The sequence below is a fragment of the Myotis yumanensis genome, unplaced genomic scaffold (genome assembly GCF_028538775.1).
Source record: "Myotis yumanensis isolate MYYU_CA2020_CCGP unplaced genomic scaffold, mMyoYum1.0.hap1 SCAF_1, whole genome shotgun sequence".
Taxonomy (NCBI): Eukaryota; Metazoa; Chordata; class Mammalia; order Chiroptera; family Vespertilionidae; genus Myotis; species Myotis yumanensis.
Window position 1 is genome coordinate 94415297 of NW_027223752.1, and position 21294 is coordinate 94436590.

At 37.3% G+C, this 21294-nt stretch overlaps 1 protein-coding gene across 1 annotated transcript in view; it reads left to right on the forward strand.

Moving 5' to 3' along the window:
- Positions 1 to 21294, forward strand: part of PRORP (protein only RNase P catalytic subunit) — a 146541-nt gene that overhangs the window by 45122 nt on the left and 80125 nt on the right. The window contains exon 4 of the mRNA XM_070428001.1: positions 6764 to 6871. Within this exon, the coding sequence (XP_070284102.1) occupies positions 6764 to 6871 (108 nt within the window). The remainder of the gene's footprint in view (positions 1 to 6763; positions 6872 to 21294) is intronic.

Below are 21294 nucleotides of genomic sequence, written 5' to 3' on the forward strand. Positions count from 1 at the left end.
TTACCCTTTTATTATATAGGATAATTTATAAATATTAAAATTTGCCAGTGTACAATTTAGTGAGTTTTTTGTTGTTGTTAATCCTTACCTGAGGATATTTTTCCATTGATTTTTGGAGAGAGTGGTAGGGTGGGGAGAGGCAAAGAGAGAAACATCCATGTGATTGCCTCTAGGGATCGAGCCTACAACTGAGGTATGTGCCCTTGACCATAATCCAACCTGTGACCCTTTAGTCCATGGGTTGATACTCAATCCACTGAGCCAAACCAGCTAGGGCTCAGTGAGTTTTTGTTTTGTTTTTTTAATTCTTACCTGAGGATACTTTTTCTTTCTTTTTTAAAAATATGTTTTTATTAATTTCGGAGAGAGAGAGGGAGAGAGGGATAGAAACATCAATGATGAGAGAGAATCATTGATCGGCTGCCTCCTGCACACCCCTACAGGGGATTGAGCCTGAAACCTGGGCATGTGCAGTGACTTCCTGGTTCATGGGTCAGCGCTCAACCACTGAGCCACATTGACCCAGCCCCAAGATACTTTTTTTAGACTCTAAAGAAAGTTCATCTTTGTAACATTGATACATAATATTTTCTAATCCACAGTTGATACTCAGGTTTGTCACTTGTCACAATAAGCTTTTCCTTTTCCAGATCCAGTCCAGGATTACATTTTGGGTTTAGCTGTCATGTTTCCTTGTTTTTTTTTAATCTTCAATTAAAAGCTCAGTTTCCATTGTCTTTCTTGGACCTCCACTTAAAAACATACACACTATAGGCCTATTATTTTGTGGATGTCTCTCAGTTTGAGATATTGGTTTATCTTTGTTTCCTTATGATTAGATTCAAGTTATGAACTTTTGGTAAAAATATCATAAAAATGCTCTTATGTTCTCAACGTCTTCATATCAAGAGGCTCGCTATATGAATATCGGTGATAACTTTATGTGTTGTCCAAGACATTTTTGTTGATCGTAATGTGAAAAATTTGTCTGTTTTCTTTAAGAATTTTTATAGTTTTGGCTTTTTGATTTAGACTTGAGTTCTATTTCAAAATAACTTTTTAGTGTGATCTGAGATAGGGGTTGAGGTTCATTTTGCCCCCAACTTTTTCTCTGGTTAATTTTCTTGCTTTTCTGTTTTCTATTTCTTTGATTCTGCACTTTCTTATTCTACTTTCTTTGAAATTTAATTTGTTCTTCTTTTCTAGCTTAAGGTGAAATCTTAGATCAATGATTTTAGACCTTCTTTTCATATAAACATTTAAAGCTATACATTTCCCTCTAAGGATTGCTTTATTGCATACAATGAATTTTGATATGTAACCTTTTATTATCACTTAGTTAAAATATTTTCTAATTTCCTGTGTAATTTTTTTTTGACCCACAGGTTATTAGAAGTGTAATTTAGAAATAGTTGGGACATTTATAGATATTTTTCTGCTATTGGTTTCGGATTTAATTGTGTGTGTGATTAACAAACATACTATTTCAGATTTTAATATTTTGAAATATTTGAGAAGTATTTTATGGCGTAGATCTTGTGAATGTCTTGGTGTCCCATGTGTACTTGAAAAGAATAAATATTCTGCCGTTGTTGGGTCTCAAATCCTTCAGATATCAACCAAGTAGTTATTAGTGTAGTTTATGTTGTCTCTACCCTTACTGATTTTTATCTACTTGTTATATCATTATGGAGGGAAGAGTGTTGAAATCTCCATCTATAATTGCAGACTTATTTGTTTCTCTTTTTAGTTCTGTCAAGTTTTCCTTTATGTATTTCAAAGCTATCTTCTTATATATGAGTAAACTTCCTGGAATATTGATCTTGTCATTATGCAGTGTCTGTTTTTACTTTTTGTAATACTCCTTTTCATGAAGCCTATTTTGTCTGTTACCACTCCACTTTCTTAAGCTTACCAATATATATTTTCTCCCTGCTTTTTGCTTTCAATTTATCTATCTTTATATTTAAAAGTACATTTATGATAAAAAGCATTTTTGATAGTGTTGAATTTAAATATTTTGCTCTGTTTTCTATTTTTTTGCTCCCTCTGTTCCTCCTTTTGTGTGTGTGTGTGTGTGTGTAGGGGATAGAGGGTGGATAATCAGAATTTTTTTAGTATTTTATTTAATTCTTCTGCTGGATTTTTGCCTATACCTTTTCTGCATTGCTTTTTAATGTATGATTTGGGATTACAATATGAATCTTTAACTTAATCCAATCCACTTGAAGTTTAGGTTTTACCATCTCACGTAAAATGTAGGAATATTAATAGCAATAGAATTTTATTTACCACTTTGTGGTCTTTATGCTATTATTGTCATACATACCACATTTGTATATGTTTTAAGCCTTATAGTACAGTGTCATAATATTTTTATTTAACAGGTCAGGTCTTTTAAAGAAATTAAAGGAAGAAAAATATTCTTTTTTATAATTACCCATATGTTTACCATTTCTAATGTTTTTCTCTTCCCTCCCCCTTTTTATTGAGTTTTTGGGATGACACTGGTTAACAAAATTATATGGGTTTTATCTGATGTTTTACATTTCTTCTTCTACATCCAATTTCCATCTCATGTTATTTCCCTTCATCCTGAAGAAATTGCATTAGCATTTCTTATAATGCAAGCTTGCTGGTGATGAGTTCTCTTAGTTTCCATTTACTTGAAAATTCCTATTTCACTTTACTTTTTTACCTCAGTGCTTGAAAAATTTTTTGATACATATAAGTCTAGTTTGACAGGGTGTTTTGTTTGTGTCCTGTCATCACTTAAAAACATTCTCTCATTGTCTTCTGGTCCCATTGTCTGATGGGAATTCAATTGTCATTTGTATCATCCTATATAATAAAGAGCTAATATGCTAATTAGACCAGACAGTAGAACAACTGTCCAGATGATCTTCCAGATGAAGCCAGGGCAGCTGCAGCAGCAAGGGGCCGAGGCAGCTGTGGCTGTGAGGGCTGAGCCCCTTGCACAAATTTCGTGCATAGTGTCTCTAGTTATCTTATATGTAACTAGGGGCCCAGTGCATGAATTTGTGCACCTTGAAAGAAACTGTGGGCCATGAGGCTGCGGTGGGCACAGGGTTGGGTCTCGGCCCATCCTCTGCTCCCCCTCCCGCCATGGCCCCTGGTCCCCTGTCTGCCGCAGTCCCGCTCCCGCCACCACTGCTCCCACATGCTGACAGCACCGGCCCCGCTCGTACCTGCTGCCAGTGTGGAGCGATTGGGGCCAACGCCAGCAGCAGGTGCGAACAGCGGTGCTGGCTATGGGTGTGAGCGCGGCCGGCGCCAGCAGGGGCAGCAGGTGTGAGTGGGGCCGGCGCTGGCAGCAGATGTGAGCGCTGGGCGGGACCATGGCACGCGGGAGCAAAGAATTTTTAGTAATCACCAGAGGCTTGCCCCATTTTTAGAATTCACCAGAGGCTTGCCCCGATGACAGCACCCTGCCTTGGTCTGGTGTCCCTGCTCACCTCCACCATCTTGCCGCAGCTGATGCCCGCCATGTTCCGCGCTCTGCCATCTACCTTTTAATTTGCTCTGCTTATTGGGTCGCTAAACTTATGTTTTTCATCAAATTTGGGAAAAACAAAAATCTGGGGCAGATTTATACACAGATTTTTGTTGTTTCCTCCTTTAACTATTATTCACACTTTTCCTACCTTCTCCTTTCTATCCTCTCTTTCAGAAGTCTAATTACATAGGTTAATCTGTTTCACATTGTTTCACAGGTTACCAAGGCTCAATTCATCTTTTACTTTCCACCTTTCCCCCGCTTCATATTGGATCATTTCTATTGCTCTGTCATTTGTGTTCACTGACTTTTACTTCTGCCATCTCCAGTCAGCTAAATCCAGCCTGTGAATATTTTATTTCACATTTGTGATTTTTGGTTCTAGAATGTTTTTATAGTTTCTACAGATGCTTCTTAACTTACAATGAGGCTACGTCCAGATAAACCCATTGTAAATTGAAATATTGTAAGTAAAAAATGCATTTAATTCACCTAACCTACCTAACATCTTATCTTGCCTAATTTACCTTAAAGGTACTCAGAAAACAGTATAAAAAAATACTGACAACATGCCGAAACCGGTTTGGCTCAGTGGATAGAGCGTCGGCCTGCGGACTGAAAGGTCCCAGGTTCGATTCCGGTCAAGGGCATGTACCTGGGTTGCGGGCACATACCCAGTGGGAGATGTGCAGGAGGCAGCTGGTCGATGTTTCTCTCTCATCGATGTTTCTAACTCTCTATCTCTCTCCCTTCCTCTCTGTGAAAAAATCAATAAAATATATTTAAAAAAAAAAATACTGACAACATAGTATACTATAGAATATCTGTTGTTTACCCTCATGATCATATGCCTGACTGGGAGCTATGGCTCACTGTCTCTGCCCAGCATCACGAGAGAGTATTATACTACATATTACTAGCCCAAGAAAAGATCAAAATTCAGAATTAGAGTATGGTTTCTACTGAATGCACCATCATAAAGATGAAAAATTGTGAGTCAGGGACTCTCTGTATTTGTGTATGTTTTCCCTTCTTTGTATTCGTCATAACTATATTTTCTTTTGAATTCTTGTATGTATTCACAATCGTTACTTTAAAGTTCTTGTTCGCTAACTCCAGCATCTGGACCTTACATTGATTTCTATTGACTTTCTTTTCACTTGACTCTGAGTCACATTTTCCTCATATTAATTTTTTAGTTATATATGCACATAGTGATGGACATATTTCAAAGGCTCTGGATTCTATCATCTTCCTCTAGAAATTATTGATTTTTTTGCTTTAGAGGAATGTTAAACTTGTTTAAACTTTAGACTTTGTCCCTTGCAGTGGATAGTAGCTGAAATCTCTGCTGAGGTCTTTCAAGTCTTTTATCTGTTGTGTTTTTGCAGGGCTCTTTGGAGTCTTCTTCATGCATGTACAGATGGGTTAGTCAAGGATTGGGGCAGATTTATACAAAGATTTTCTTGTTTCCTCCTTTCTAGCAATCCCTCTTTTACTTTTTAGCCTCTCAGGCAGCCCTGAATTCTGTCTTTTGATTCCTGAAACCAGTAAGTCTGCACCTTTCTGTTTGATTTCTATCTGCTCTGCCAATCATGCTGACTCTGGCAAAAAGCCATGTATAGACAAATTTTACCTTGTGCATTTTCCTTCTTTTCTGGTTTTATATAGATAGGTAAAAAGCCATCCCAAATGTGGTAGCATGAAACAAAAACATTTATCAGTTACTATTGTTATCTTTCATGGTTCTAGGCCTTGACTAGACTGTTGGATGATTCTTACTTGAGTGTTCTGTTGTAATCAAATGGGGGCTGAGGTCATTTTGAACTCTTCCTCACTCTCACAGGTCTGATGATTGATCCTGGCTATTGCGTGGAATTCAGTTGAACCATCAGGTGGAGCACCTACATGTGGCCTCTGCATGGGCTTTTTATGAAAGCTAGGTTCTAAGCACTAGTATCCTAGGAGAGTCAGATGGAAGCTACATTGCCTTTTATTACCTAGTCCTGGAATTCAGATAGCTCCACTTCTGCCACATTCCTTTCATTGAACCAGTCACAAAGGTGAGCTTATATTCACATGAAGGGAATTAGACTCCACTTGAGTGGGGAGTAATGTCAAATAATTTCAGACATGTTTTGAAATCACCAAATCTTTTTTCAAATGTGTCCTCCAATTTCTGCCTACTTGTAGTCATTCTTTAGTTCCTTCAAATAGTTGTTTTTTATATAGACTTTATTAGTCCAATACAAACTACTCCATCATTACCAGAAGTGAAACCCCCTCTCCTCTATCACACTTGAATCCTATATAATAAAACCCTAATATGCAAATCGACCAAACGGCAGAACAACTGTCGCTATGATGTGTACTGACCACCAGGGGGTATACGCTCAACGCAGGAGCTGCCCCCAGCCTGCAGGCCCTGTCTGGCAGTGGTGGCAGGGGGCAGGGCCGGCAAGCAGGCGGCGCCAGGCTGCCAGACAAGGCGGGTGTCAGCAGGGCCTCCTCCCCCCCATCGCCTCATTTGTCGCCCCACAGATCAGCCCTGATCGCCAGCCAGGCTTAGGGACCCTACCTGTGCACGAATTTTGTACGCCGGGCCTCTAGTATAATATAATTTACTTGCTTATTTGGTTCATTTTATGTCTCCTCCTACTAAAACACAGGTTCCATTAAGTTAGGGTTTTTTGCCTCTTTGGTAACTGCTTGGCACATTGTAGATGCTCACCAAATATTTGTTGAATAAATGGATGAATATTCAGTTCTCCAAACAGCCATAAGTAAGCAAAAACCTCTTGATGACAACAGAGGAGCTACAAATTATAGAACTTTGTTCTTTCAACACAATTGCACTGGTAGGCTGCCATATCTTAAGTTTACTTCTCCTTGCTTACAGAACAGGACATAGAGATTTCACATTTTATTCTCATCATGACTATTATGTATGTCAGTTTAGCAGACTGGATAGAAAGCTGGTTACAGATAAAATGAAATAGCATGGGAACGTACTTTGTGAAGTGTGAAGGACTATGAGATTATAAGGTGTGTCAGATAAGAATATGCAGTTGAAACTGTTATGCTGGCTTTTTCAGATTTCTCTTTGAAAGTATCTTTGTGTTTATGTATTTTTTAAAAGATAAATATTTTGAATTCCCAAAACAGTAATAAAAGTCATAGCAGTATGTTTATTAAAAAGCCCTTACTATGTCTTTATTAATGTTTTGTCTGATTTTTCTCTTTTAGGAACTTAAGAGATTTCAGAACTTTGTAGAACGCTGTCCTCCTTTTGATGTCGTCATTGATGGGCTCAATGTTGCCAAGATGTTTCCTAAAGCTCGTGAGTCTCAAGTTGTAAGTACAAGTTTTATTTTGTTATTCCAAATCTCTAGAAACTATTTATTGTACCCACTTGTGATCTTCCTGGGATCTCATAGCTCCCCATTTTTCCTTCCTCTAAAAATAAAGCTCTTAAAGGTGCCATAGCAACCAACTGCTCAACTAAGATTTGTTGTTTTCATCTCTGGAAAATAAATGGCTCTTACAGGCTGAGCAAGAATGAGAGATTTAAAAGTCCATGTAATAAAGGGCCAGTTCAGCCCTTTTTGTAACCTTTGCTAACTTCTAGGTTTCTACTCTCCATTTACTCTATCATTTCCTTGTAGGTCACATACATCCCTTATTTGAAAATCATCAGCATATACTATCAAGATTCATTAATCATTCATTACTCACATTTGTTTTTTTCAAACATAATATGTCTGTAAATTAACCTAAGCAGGCTTTTTTTTTGGTAAGGTAATCACTTTTTTTAATCGGTTTATAGATGTCATAGTAGTTTCTAATAGGAATATAATGATTTTTATAGCAGTTGTGAGCAATTATTTTAATCCTCATTTTACAGTTCAGAAAATTAGAAAATTGAGGCTAATTTTATACAGCAAATCCTTAAAAAGCAGTCATAACATCAAAATTAGTTTGTAGAGAGCTCTAAGGTTTCAGTCTTGTAGCTCTTACTGCTGGCAATCTATGGTCATTCATCTGTAGTTAAACTCTTATTTCTTAAAAATTGCTGCCAACTTAAAAGCTGTTTCTCAGAGATTCTACTAGAATATTTTGCCATTCATACTCAGAGAAGCTTACAAGTGCTAACAAAGAAGAAGGTTGATTTACAGAAATTTCTTTATATGCCTTTTCTTTATGTTTATGGTCAAGTATGTACTTTTTAATCCTTATTTTTTTAAAAACAAAGCAAGTGGAACATATTTTCGTCTCTTAGGCACTTGAAGGGGCCTTTGAGGCAGTAACATTGACAAAGGCAAAGCGAAAAAAAAGGAAACACATAATTATCACTAATTCTTGGTAGAGCTAGAATCAGAAAGGCTCATTCTAAAGAGTTCATCCTCTAATCTAGTCTGTGAAATTGACACGATAGTCATGATGAAAATGAAATGTCAAAATCTTTATGTCCTATTCTGTAAGCCAAGGAGAATTAGAAAGTGTCATATTTGTTTATCTTTTGTTTGACTTTCAACTTCATACAAAGCACTAAAAATTGGCTTGCCAGAAAAATATACAGACAGTCCTTGGGTTACGTCGAACTCAACATACTTCCTTTCGTATGTCGCCATCTCCCATTTATTTATAAAAAAAAAAAAGTTCCGTCATTTCGACTTATGTACATATATGCTTTATGTTTATTATTATTTATTTACCACAAGTAAAGGTCAGGAATTGTTATCTTTCTTTTAAATTTTTTTTACTTCATTACTACTGTGTATGTGCGTGACGTAGGTGCTTATGTAGGTGGGTTCTGACTTACGGCGAAAATCGCATTATGTCGCGCCATAGGAACGGATCTCCAACATAACCCAAGGACCTACTGTAGCCTGAATTGAATTAACTTTTGGGGGGAAAGTAAAATGTTGAATGTGATGTAGTTGACACATTCCCATGCATTCTTCCTATTATGGAAGAAAAATGTACACATTTTGAAAGATTCTTGCACAAGCATGTCAAACTTGCGGCCCACAATGAATATTTTTGTGGCCCAGCCAATATAACGGTATGTAAGAAACGTTTTAATAAAAATTTTGTAACTTAATTTTTACAATATCCTGTTATACATATTTATTAATAACGAACTACAACGTTCGCTAATGACTGATTACTATAATCGTGTTGCATTCATTTCCCTTACACGCCTTACATGCGGGCGCACCATTTCTCTCCACTAATACCAGCAGCGAATATTTTAGCGGCCGATTGCCACATCATTAGTCTTGGACTGACTTGTTTGGTGTGCACAACAGGAAATATTTCACTTTCAGAGAACAAGAAAAGTAGGTTTATTTGCATTATGCTTATTAATTTGTGCAATTATTCAGTGTCTGGTAAGTTAATGTTCAAGAAAAAATATTAATTTTTATTAAAATGTTCTATTATTTTATGTAACAATTACTCATTTATTTCAGCCCTTTGTATTCAGCATGTCTCTATAGAAATAAACCTATGTTTCTGTGAAAATTGAAGCTTTTGTTTTTTTGCAGCCCACATAAACTTATACCTTGTTGATTTAGCCTATGTTAGCCTTTGAGTTTGACATGCTTGTTCTAGCAAATTGTGGCAAATAGGCAAAGAACAAAATAACCAGGGAAATCATAGGCACCTACCACTACTTTTAGCTTTTACTCTTAAAAGAATTTTATGCTGGCCCTGGCCAGTATGGCTTAGTTCAGTGATGGCGAACCTATGACACGCGTGTCAGAGGTGACACTCGAACTCATTTTTTTGGTTGATTTTTCTTTGTTAAATGGCATTTAAATATATAAAATAAATATCACAAATATAAGTCTTTGTTTTACTATGGTTGCAAATATCAAAAAATTTCTATATGTGACACGGCACCAGAGTTAAGTTAGGGTTTTTCAAAATGCTGACACACTGAGCTCAAAAGGTTCGCCATCACTGGTTTAGTTGGTTGAGCATTGTCCTTTGCACCAAAAGGTCGCCGGGGTTCAATTCCTGGTCAAGGCACCATACCCAGGTTGTGGGTTTGTCCCTGGTCGGGTACATAAGGGAGGCAGCTGATCGATGTTTCTCCCTTTCTAAAAATCTATAAAAAAGACATGTTTTTAAAAAAAAGAATTTTATGCTGGCAACAGTTTACGTGACAAATAAGTAATGTTATTCCCAGCTCTTTAGAACACTGCTCTCTTGCAGCAGTGCACAGACATTATATTTGTGAAACCTTAATTCAGACTCAGGTTAGAGACGCTACCTGAGTAAGAAAGGAGGAAATAAAGTTTTTTCTCAAATCTCTAAAGCTAGAGATTTGTAAAAAAACAACAAAAAAACCAAAACCCAAAATAATAATCATAGTAAATTATAACAATAATAAAGGCATATCATATTTCCCATAGGCTCCTCCCTTTTTTTATTTCTTGGATAAATCTAAGGCCCTATGTTTCATTCTTTAACACTTTCTAGGTTATGAGAAGTAGCTTCCCACTTTTTCTGTTAACGTTTTAAATAGCATTTTCATTTAGAAGTTTAGAATGGGGATTCTGGAGCCAGAAGACCCTTGAATTCCAATTGTGACTCTGCTACTTAGTACCTTTTCATAGTTTGAGCAAGTTACCCTCTTTGTGCCTTAGTTTCCCAGCATGTAAAAAGGAAATAATAATAGTACCTATCTTACAAAGATGTTGTAAAGAGTAAATAAGTTAATGTATGTAAGCTTGGCAGATAGTATGTACTTAATAAGTGTAAGTATTATTGTGATTACTACTCCGAAATGAAAGTCCCAAATGGAACAATAATTCTTGCTTTCAATAGACCCTTATTTGTCAGTATAAAATTTTTTTCTATCATGTCATTCATATCAATCAAGTTAAAAGAACATGCAAAACTCTGCCTTAGTATTAGACTTAAAATAGGTCTAATGTGCATGACGTAGTTTTCTCAAAAACTTAAGAAAATTTTTATGGGGGTGTCAATTGGGGAAAAAGAAGACATATGTAAAACTTTAGATAATATTAGGCCAACAGATATATGAAAACATGCTCAAAGTCACTAATCATCCAAGAGATGCAAATCAAAACAACAATGAGGTACCATCTCACACCTGTCAGAATGGCTATCATCAACAAATCAACAAATAGTAAGTGCTGCTGAGGATGTGAAGAAAAAGGAACCCTCGTGCACTGCTGGTGGGAATGCAGACTGGTGCAATCACTGTGGAGAACAGTATGGAGTTTCCTCAAAAAACTAAAAATGGAACTCCCATTTGACCCAGTGATTCCACTTCTAGGAACATATCCCAAGAAACTAGAAACACCAATTAGAAAGGATCTATGCACCCCTATGTTCATAGCAGCACAATTCACCATAGCTAAGATTTGGAAACAGCCTAAGTGCCCATCAGCAGATGAGTGGATTAAAAAACCTTGGTACATCTACACAATGGAATACTATGCTGCTGTAAAAAGGAAGGATCTCCTACCATTTGCAACAGCATGGATGGACCTGGAGAGCATTATGCTAAGCGAAGTAAGTCAGTTGGAGAAAGATAAATATCACATGATCTCACTCATTTGTGGATTATAATGAACAATATAAACTGATAAACAAAAACAGATCCAGAGAAAGAGAAGCATCGATCAGGTGCTCAAACCTCAGAGGGAAGGTAGGGGAGGGTGGTAGTGGGGGCGAGAGATCAACCAAAGGACTCGGTGCATGCATATAAGCATAACCAATGGATGCAGACAGCAGGGGGTGAGGGTGAGGGCATGATTGGGGGAGTGGGGGGGGGAGCAATGAGGGGATAAGGACACATATCCAATACCTTAATCAATAAAAAAATAAAAAAGTTTAAAAAAAATAAAAAATTTTAAATATAATTTAATAAATTTTATTTTCTTCTGATTATAAAATTAATGCATGATTGCTGATTATAAAGTTATTGTGTGTAAAAGTAATGCAAGTAATTATAGAAAATTTGGGAATTACAGAAGGGAAATCATATATAATTCTACCATTCAGCAATAATCACTGTCATATTTGAGATGGGAAGAAGGACGTTTGAAACATACATAAAATCCAAGATCCCTAATGGAAAGAATAGAGAAATTTCCTAGACTATAAAAAATACTACAAGCACTGTTAAAAAACAACAACAAACTGAAAAATATTTTTTACAACATACATAATATAGGGCTAATTTCCTGACTGTACCAAAGACTCTTATAAGCCTGTAAGAAAAAGATGAGGCAGTAGAAAAGTATTTTAACCTTATTCATATTTACAGGTATGCAATTTAAAACATTTATGTCCCAGATTGGCAGAGATTTAAAAGGTGCTAGTATCCATTTCTTAAATTTTCTAACAAGCCGTAACCGGTTTGGCTCAGTGGATAGAGCGTCGGCCTGCGGACCGAAGGGTCCCAGGTTCGATTCCGGTCAAGGGCATGTACCTGGATTGCGGGCACATCCCCAGTAGGAGATGTGCAGGAGGCGGCTGATCGATGCTTCTCTCTCATCGATGTTTCTGACTCTCTATCTCTCTCCCTTCCTCTCTGTAAAAAATCAATAAAACATATTTAAAAAAAAAAATTTTCTAACAATGAGTATATATTGCTTTAAAATAAGAAATAAATTCACATTACAAAAAGTAAAAAAACATTCTTGGTAAATATTTTGAAATAACTATAATATTCTGTATCTTAGGGATGTACCACAATTTTTAATCATTTCCCTGTTCGTGGGCCTATTTGATTGTTTCCCATTTTTCACTGTGGTAAATAATAATGCTTGGAAGAAGATTACTGTGAATGTTTCAGATTATTTCTTTAGAATAGATTCCCAGAAATAGAACTCTTGAGTTAAAGGGTATGGATATTTGCAAAGGTTTCACTACATGTTGCCAAATTGCTTACCCAAATGATTGTAACCATTTGCTCCTAACAACAGTGTATAAAAGTGCCCAAATAGAACACATTTCTTCAAGATTTCTTATTACATGATTGCTTCAACTATTTAAGTTACACTTGTGCCATGAATCTGCTAAGTGAAAAGAGCTGGGCCAGTTTTTAGGTCAGACATTTAAAAAATTTATAAATGATGTTAAAATAGTCCGAAAGAAAATACCCTTGACTGTTTTATTTGTCTACCCCCCTCTCTTTTTTTGTTAATCCTCACCCAAGGATATTTTTCCATTGATTTTTAGAGAGAGTGGAAAGGAGAGACAGAGAGAAACATATGTGTGAGAGAGACACATCGATTGGTTGCCTCCTGCATGCACCCCAACCAGGGCCAGGGAACCTGCAACCAAGCTACATACCCTTGGCTGGAATTGAACCTGGGACTTTTCAGTTCATGGGCCGATGGTCTGTCCACTGAGCCAAACTGGCTAGGGCTACAATTGCCTATAAGCATACATAAAGGAAAGATTAGAAATCCTAATTCTGTGTCTTGAGTTTTTCGTGTTTGTGTGAAGAAGTTTCCAGATTTATATTCTTTATTTCTGTTTTCATAGTTACTATATCTTTTCTCATGCTGTTGAGCATCTTTACCATCATTATTATGAACTCTATCTCAGATAAATTTCTTATCTCCATTTCATTTATCTCTTCTTCTGGAGAATTCTGTTATTCTTTCATTTGGGGGTTGTTTCTTGTGTCTCTCATTTTGGGTGCCTGTTTGGGTTTGTGACTATGTAATAGGTATCTGCTCCAGATTTACAGGTAACAGATCATTTTCATTCTTCCCATGAACTCTGTATAATATGTTCCAAATTCTTTTTCAGTCTTTCCTCTTAATGGTTAATTGTATATCCAACATAGTTCTCCATAAGCTCGTAAATGGAAAAGACCATTTTTACATTCATCATTTAGAGAATAGCACCATGATCTCAGAGACTACATCGTAGGAGTGATAGAGATTAAGGTGCTAAAAATAAGTTCTGGTTGTGAATTTATTTTACTTTCTCAATTTTCATATGCATCTTTTATTTATTTGTTGATAGACATAGATACTTTTAAAAATCTAGAGTATGTCTTACAATTGATGTCAGCAGCAACTTGCCGGCTACCATGTAGAGTAGAGACTTATTAATGGTTGTCATTGCCTGGGGTTGGGCATATTTAGGTAAACACAGCATATGTCTGCTCATCTACTCGTCATCTCAGATGAGTTAGTTGCATTGGCAGGTCCAAACACTGAACTTTAAATTTTTGCTGCAGGTTTTCTTTTGTTGTGGTTGTTAATCCTCATCCGAGGATATTTTCCCAATGATTTTTAGAAAGAGGGGAAGGTAGGGAGAGAGACAGAGAGAAACATTAATGTGAAAGGGACACATTGTTTTGTTGCTTCCCACATACGCCCTGACCAGGGCCGGGGATTGAGCCTGAAACCAAGGTACGTGCCCTTGACTGGAATTGAACCCAGGACCCTTCAGTCTACAGGCTGACACACTATCCACTGAGCCAAACCTGCTGGGGCTGAAGGTTTTCTAACAATGCTTAAAAGGTAGTGGTGATTGACATATTTCTCAGACTAAAGTACAGCATTTTAAAGCAAGTAGAAATTGTTATAACTGATTTTTTCATTTTGAAAAGCTGTCACTTAGGCTGCAAACGTCTGTCTGCTGACAGCTTTCCATAGACATTCGAGTTGATTAATTTACAGAATGGTATAATTCATTGCAAGAAAAAATAATAATCAAATGTGCAGTCTGCTTTTGCTTTTGGTCCTAAAAGTGATACAAAAGTAAAAATGAAGAACACAGGTTCTAAGAAGAGTGATATATAACATGTCACCATGAGTCTGTACAGAGCTGCCATGGCTAAAAGTGATTCCGAAGAGCCTTTAACTCACATATGAAGGTTTATGTTTAAATGTTGTTTGTGATTCTGAAAAAAGAATATCGTATGGGCTGTATGGATTGATATATGATTTTGTTGATTATTGAAAAAGAAAATTTTTTGTGTATTTTGCTTAAAAGTTATTACTAAATCAGTGGTTAATCTTCTAATCTCTGGTGTTAATACAATTACAAAATATACTGAGTGGAATTTTGGAGATTGTGAAGTCCCTTACTGGATTTCACTTTGGCATAATTTTGTGTCCTGACGAAGTGATATCTCAATTCGTTAGTGTCTACATTAGTTTTATTTTTCGATAAACCATTAGTCACTTTTAAGGTGTACAATTAAGTGGTTTTTAGTATATTCACAGCGTTTTTCAGCTGGAATTTATCTAATTCTAGAACATTTTCATTCCTCCCAAAGTAATCCTAAACTCATTAGTAGTCATTCCCAGTTCCTTCTTCCCCTTAATTTTTGGCAGCCAGTGATCTTTTCTGTCTTTATGGATTTGCCTGTTCTGGACATTTCATGTTTTCACTTAGTGTGTTTCCAGAGTTCATCTATATTGTAGCATGAATTAGTACCTTGTTTCTTTTTATTGCTGAGTAATATTTTATTATATGGATATACCACATTTTATTTAGCCATTCATTAGTTTGTGTATATTTGGATTATTTCTACTTTAAGAATAATGCTGCTCTGAACATCTCATATACAAGTTTTTGTATGGACATCTTTTCAATTCTCTTGGATACATACCTAGAATAGAATTATTAGGTCATATGGTAGCTCCCTGTTTAACCTTTAAAAGAGCTGGAAAACTTCCAAAGCAACTGTCCCATTTTATATCCCCATCAACAGTGTATAAGAGTTCTAGTTTCTGTACATCCTCATCACCATTTGTTAACATCAGTCTCTTTTATTATAGCTATCCTGGTGGGTATGAAGTGGTATCTCATTGTGGCTTTGATTTGCATTTCCTAATGACATGGGGACGTTAATCATCTTTTTGTGGGCTTATTGGCCATTTGTATATCTTCTTTGGAGAAATGCCTATTAAAATCTGCCCATTTTAGTAGGGTTCATTATCTTTTTATTTTTGAGTTATAATTTTTTATATATTCTGATTACTAGACCTTTAACATATATATGATTTGGAAATATTTTCTCCCGTTTGAATTATCTTTTCAGTTTCCTGATGGTATTTTTAATATATGTATTTTTTTCTTGATTTCAGAGAGGAAGCAAGAGGGAGAGAGAGACAGAAACATCAATGATGAGAGAGAATCATTGATTGGCTGCCTCCTGCACACTCCCTACTGGGGATCAAGCCCGAAACCTGGGCACGTGTCCTTGACCAGAATTGAACCCTGGACCCTTCAGTCTGCAGGCTGACGCTTTACCCACTTAGTCAAACCAGCCAGGGCCAAAAGTTTTAAATTTTGATGAAGTCCAATTTATCTGTTTGTTTTCTTTTGTTGCCTGGCATTGTTGGTGTCATATTTAAATAATTATTACTTAATCTAAGGTCATGAATATTTATGCCTGTTTTTTTTTCTAAGAGTTTTAGTTACTACATTTATAGTATCCGTATTTTTAGAAAAACAGTTACTCTTGGGTAGGTGATAAGCCAACATTTATTATAGTATAGTGAGAGTCAGAGGGGGCTAGCTTTGGCCCTTTCTAATTCATTTGTTTAATCTTTTGTAAATCTGGGCAAAATAAGACTTGCTGCTCACTCTGTAGTCTGTAGATGTTTTTCAAGTGTAAAGTATATCCTGCTTTAAAAAATACTTATTTGGTTTCAACTTTTCAGAAGAAAGGTTTGTAGTTTTATTTCTAAGAAGTGGCTGGCAGATTAATTATATAGCCTCTGCTTTCAAAAGGACAAAGTATCTTAAGAGGGAATTACAATGCAGATTTCAGTAGCTGTTTATTGAGCACCTATTCCATTCTAGAAACAGTTTTAAAGTGTGAGGATATGACTATAAGCCAATAATGGCAATGCTAGAAACATGATTTAGACTAATGGTTACATTATCTTAACATGAAGTTCATAGTATAGTGTATCCTGTTGTCTATTAACAGTATTCTTGTGTTTGTGTATGACTCTTTTCTTAAAAATTTATTTGGAATGTTAGAATGGAGAATATTTACCCAAAATATTTGGATAAGAATTTTTTAGAAAGTAACTATTGCAAAAACGATTTTGTAACATTCAATTCTCCAAAATATGTTGTAATTTTGTAGAAACAATGACTAAACTAAAAAGTGTTAGGTATAAACCCTTTAATGTAAGCACTTGAGCCAGCCTTTATGAGGCACTTAGATTAACATACTGAACTTGTTCCTGCCTCATGTTCCTTCACCCTTTAATGTTCTTCCTTCTTCAAATGGCTGGATCATTATCAGCACCTCAAATATCTTCCCTGATTTTTCTAAAGTAACCCCACTCTGCTCACCTACCTCTGTTTGTCTTTTCAGTTACTCCTGTGTGGATTAAAAATGGCCTCAGAGCCCAGCTGGCATGGCTCAGTGGTTGAATGTTGACCTATGAACCAGGAGGTCAGGTTCACTTCTGGTCAGGGCTTGATCCCCAAGGTGGGGCGTGCAGCAGAGCCAATCAGTGATTCTCTCTCTCTCTCTCTCTCTCTCTCTCTCTCTCTCTCTCTCACTCTCTCTGTGAAATAAATAAAAATAAAGGCCTCTGATTCTTTGCAGTTTCTCTCATCAGGAGATAGAGTCTATTTTCCCATCTCTTGAATCTGGGCTTGCTTTGACTTGCTTTGATCAGTGAATTTGAAAGTGATATTGTGGGACTTCCAAGCAAGGATTTAAGAGGCCATGCTGTCACTCTCTAGGAACTACCCAACCTAGTGAATAACCTCAGGCTAATCTCTTTGAGGATGAGATGCCATATGAAGAGGGTGAAGGGTGGGAGAGAGAGAAAGAGAGAGAAGCTCACAGTCATCCCAGTTAGACATGTAAGGTCATTTAGGACGAGGCAGCCGCCAGGCAGCCTGCCACCTGATTGTGGATACATGAATGAGCCTAGCCAATACCATGTGGAACAGAATAACTGTCCAGCTGAATCCAATCCATAGTACTGTGAGAAAATAAATGGTTATTTTAACCAAAGCTCCCAAGTTTTGTGGTGGTTTATTACACAGCAATAGATTACTGGTTTAATTTTTTCATAGCACTTGGTATCTACAATGATTTACATACATTTCTTTGTTTTCTTTACCTGTCTTCTATTATAAATGCCCTGATATTGAAGATCTATGTGTCTTGCTCACTGTTATATCCTCAGCACTGGGAAAAGGGCCTTGAACATAATAAGTTCTCACTAATCACTTAGTGAATGAATGAATAGATATTTATACAGTAAATTATGAGCTATTAGAAATAAAATCTCCTTTACAAGGTTAACTCTTGAGTTTTACTCTTACTTCACTTGCTAGCTATGAGACCTAGTCTAAGTTCTTTAACTTCCGAGTTCCTATGTAAAGATTAAATGAGCTAATCCTTGAAAAGCTATTACAGCATTACCTGGCACATGGTTCAGTAAGTTTAAAAGGGAAAAAAACAACCCGGCAACTTTGTTAGTGCATTTAGTTGTCCATGGTCTTTGCTTTGTGGAAGTAAAAGCATGATAGTTTTTATGATGTGTTTAGTCTCCTAATTTAAATAACTGACAGTTTACTCTTAGTTTTTTTCAGTTTGGGGTCTTTATTATTTTTGAAGTGATGCTCAGAATCTAAAGTTGAGTGTTTAAATAAAGGCTAAGTTCTCTAACTAAATGAGAAATATATCAACAGTATAGAGAAAATAAGACTGATTATATTGGTCGGGATAAGGCTAGATCATGCTGCAGTAATAAACACAAAATTTTAGTGACTTAAAACAACAAATTATTTCGTATTCATGCTACATGTCCATTGTTGGTCATCTATGTCGTAATCATCCACAGTCTAGAACCCAGAATAACTTTCTGAAATATTGTCAGTCATTATGACAAAGGGAAAGTGGCAAAGCACACACTGACACATAAAGCTTCTGCTCAGATATGATACCCATCACTTCTGCTCATCTTTTATAAGCAGCTAATACAAGTTACATAGCCACCCTGTACTTAGCAGGATAGGGAATGCAATTCTACTGTGTTTCTGAAAGGAGAAAAAGAATTCATATATTTGAACATCCCTAACTACCACACTGAGGTTGGTAATGTTTTGCTTATTACATTGGTGTTATGCAAAAATCTGAGGTCCAAGAAAACCTCAGCTATTGCTTGCCAATTCCAAAGAAATAATCTGGAGGACTGGCCATGAAAGACATGGGTTTATTAGGTCTTATGTGGGCATGGAGGGGTGGGGGTGGAGAATTGTGGGTGACGTCTCCACAGCATAGGCTTTTTTGTTACAGGGTTACATAGAGTACAGAAAACAAAGCAAACAGGGCATTCAGGATGGATGTGCTCATGTGTGCCCAAGCTGTGTAAGATCAAAACGCAAGCTGCTTACAGTCCCGTCTCACGTACTAGAATAGTTTCTGTTTGGCCATTTCTTTTTTTAATCTTCATTGTTGAGGTTATTACAGATGTCCCCCTTTCCACCCCTCCATTGCCCCTCTCCACCTGGTTCCCATCCTACTCCAGGACTTCACTACCCTATTGTCTGTATCCATAGGCGATGCATTTATGCATGTAAGATCTTTGGCTGACTTCTCTGAGAATTGTCAGTCTGTTCCATGTTTCCATGCTTCTGATTCTATGTTATTCACCAGTTTATTTTGTTCATAAGATTTCTTATTCATTTGTTTTGATTTATGGATTTAATAGTTGATAGATATGTATTTATTGCCATCTTAATGTTCATATTTTTTATCTTTTCTTCTTATTCTTCCTCCTCCTCAGCCTCTTCCTCCTCAAGAATACTCATCAACATTTCATGTAATACTTGTTTGGTGGTGATGAACTCCTTTAGCTTTTTCTTGACTGTGAAGCTCTTTATCTGACCTTCAATTCTAAATGATGGCATTGCTGGGTAGAGTAATCTTGGTTGTAGGTCCTTGCTATGCATCACTTTGAATGTTTCTTGCCACTCCCTTCTGGCCTACAAAGTTTCTATTGAGAAATCAGCTTAGAGCAATGGTTCTCAACCTTCTGGCCCTTTAAATACAGTTCCTCATGTTGTGACCCAACCATAAAATTATTTTTGTTGCTACTTCATAACTGTAATGTTGCTACTGTTATGAATTGTAATGTAAATATCTGATATGCAGGATGGTCTTAGGCGAACCCTGTGAAAGGGTCGTTCGACCGCCAAAGGGGTCGCGACCCACAGGTTGAGAACCGCTGGCTTAGAGTCATATGGGTGCGCCCTTGTAGGTAACTAACTGCTTTTCTCTTGCTGCTTTTAAGATTCTCTCTCTGTCTTTAACACTTGGCATTTTAAGGATGATAGATCTTGGTGTGGGCCTCTTTTGGTTCCTCTTGTTTGGTACTCTCTGTGCTTCCTGGACTTTTAAGTGTATTTTTTTCACCAAGTAGGGGAATTTTTTTTGTCATTTCTTCAAATAGGTTTTCAATATCTTGCTCTCTTTCTTCTCCTTCTGGCACCCCCCTAATGCAAATGTTGGTATGCTTGAACTTGTCCCAGAGGCTTCTTATACTATCTTCATATTTTTGGATTCTTTTTTCTCTCCTAATTGGGTGTTTTTTGCTTCCTCATATTCCATATTGTTGATTTGATTCTCAGAATCCTCTACTCTACTGTTGAATCCCTGTAAATTATTCTTGATTTCAGTTAGTGTATGCTTAATTTCTGACTGGTCCTTTTTCATGTATTTGACATTCTCAGTAAGATCCTTGAAAGTCTCACTGAGTCCCTTGAAGCTCTCACTAAGATCCTTGAGTAACCTTATAACCATGGTTTTGAACTCTGTATCCAGTAGTTTGGTTGCTTCTATTTCTTTCATTTGTGACATTTTTCTTTGTCTCCACATTTTGGCTGCTTCCCTGTATTTGTTTCTATGTATTAGGTACAGCTGCTATGTCTCCTGGAATTGGTATAGTGGCCTTGTGTAGTAGGTGTCCTGTAGGGCCCAGTAGCTCAGCCTCCCCAGTCACCTGAGCTGGGCACTCTAGGTGCACCCCTATGTGGGCTGTGTACACAGTTTTGTAGTTGAGCCTTGATTGCTGTTGGCATCATAGGGAGGAATTGACCTTTAGGCCAATTGGCTGTAAGGATCAGCTGCGACTACAGTGGGAGAGCTGCTATGCAGAAGACATCTCTATGGAGCAGGACTTGCTTCATTGGGGCTTTGGTGCTCTCTGAATCTTCCCCTTGAATGTGTTGCTTGTGGATGTGTAGAGCTGTAACCTGGTATGGTCTGAAGCTGTCCACTGGTTGCACTGGCCCTGAGGACACCCGCAGGAACTACAGGGAGATCTGCAGTTGACTGCTACTTGTATTGGGCTTTTGAAGTGCCCAGGCGAGGCCCCGCTTTGAAGCAAGGCAGGTTGGTGCTAGTGCCTGGTGTTGGGCCTTTTATTGATAGGTTTGGGGCACGCTGACATCAGCTGCTGCTTGTTTGAGAGATTTTAGCAAGTCTGAAGTCTGAGGGATCTAGTCTAAGTTCATGCACTGGCCCTTTGAGAGGCACACCTGTGTCTCCAGCAGCTTCTGTTTCACTCAGCCATAATCCCTGCTGGTTTTAACAGCCCGAAGTTACAGGAACTTCTCTTTCCAGCTCTGGAAGCCTGAGCTGGGGGGCTGGTGTGGGACTGGGACCCCTTGCTCCTTACGGAAGGTGGGGAGGCTCTGCAGCCTAGATATCCCTTCAGATTAAAATAACGGCACTTGTGGGTGTTGTACCAGCCTGTCCCATGCCTCCACCCCTTCTGACA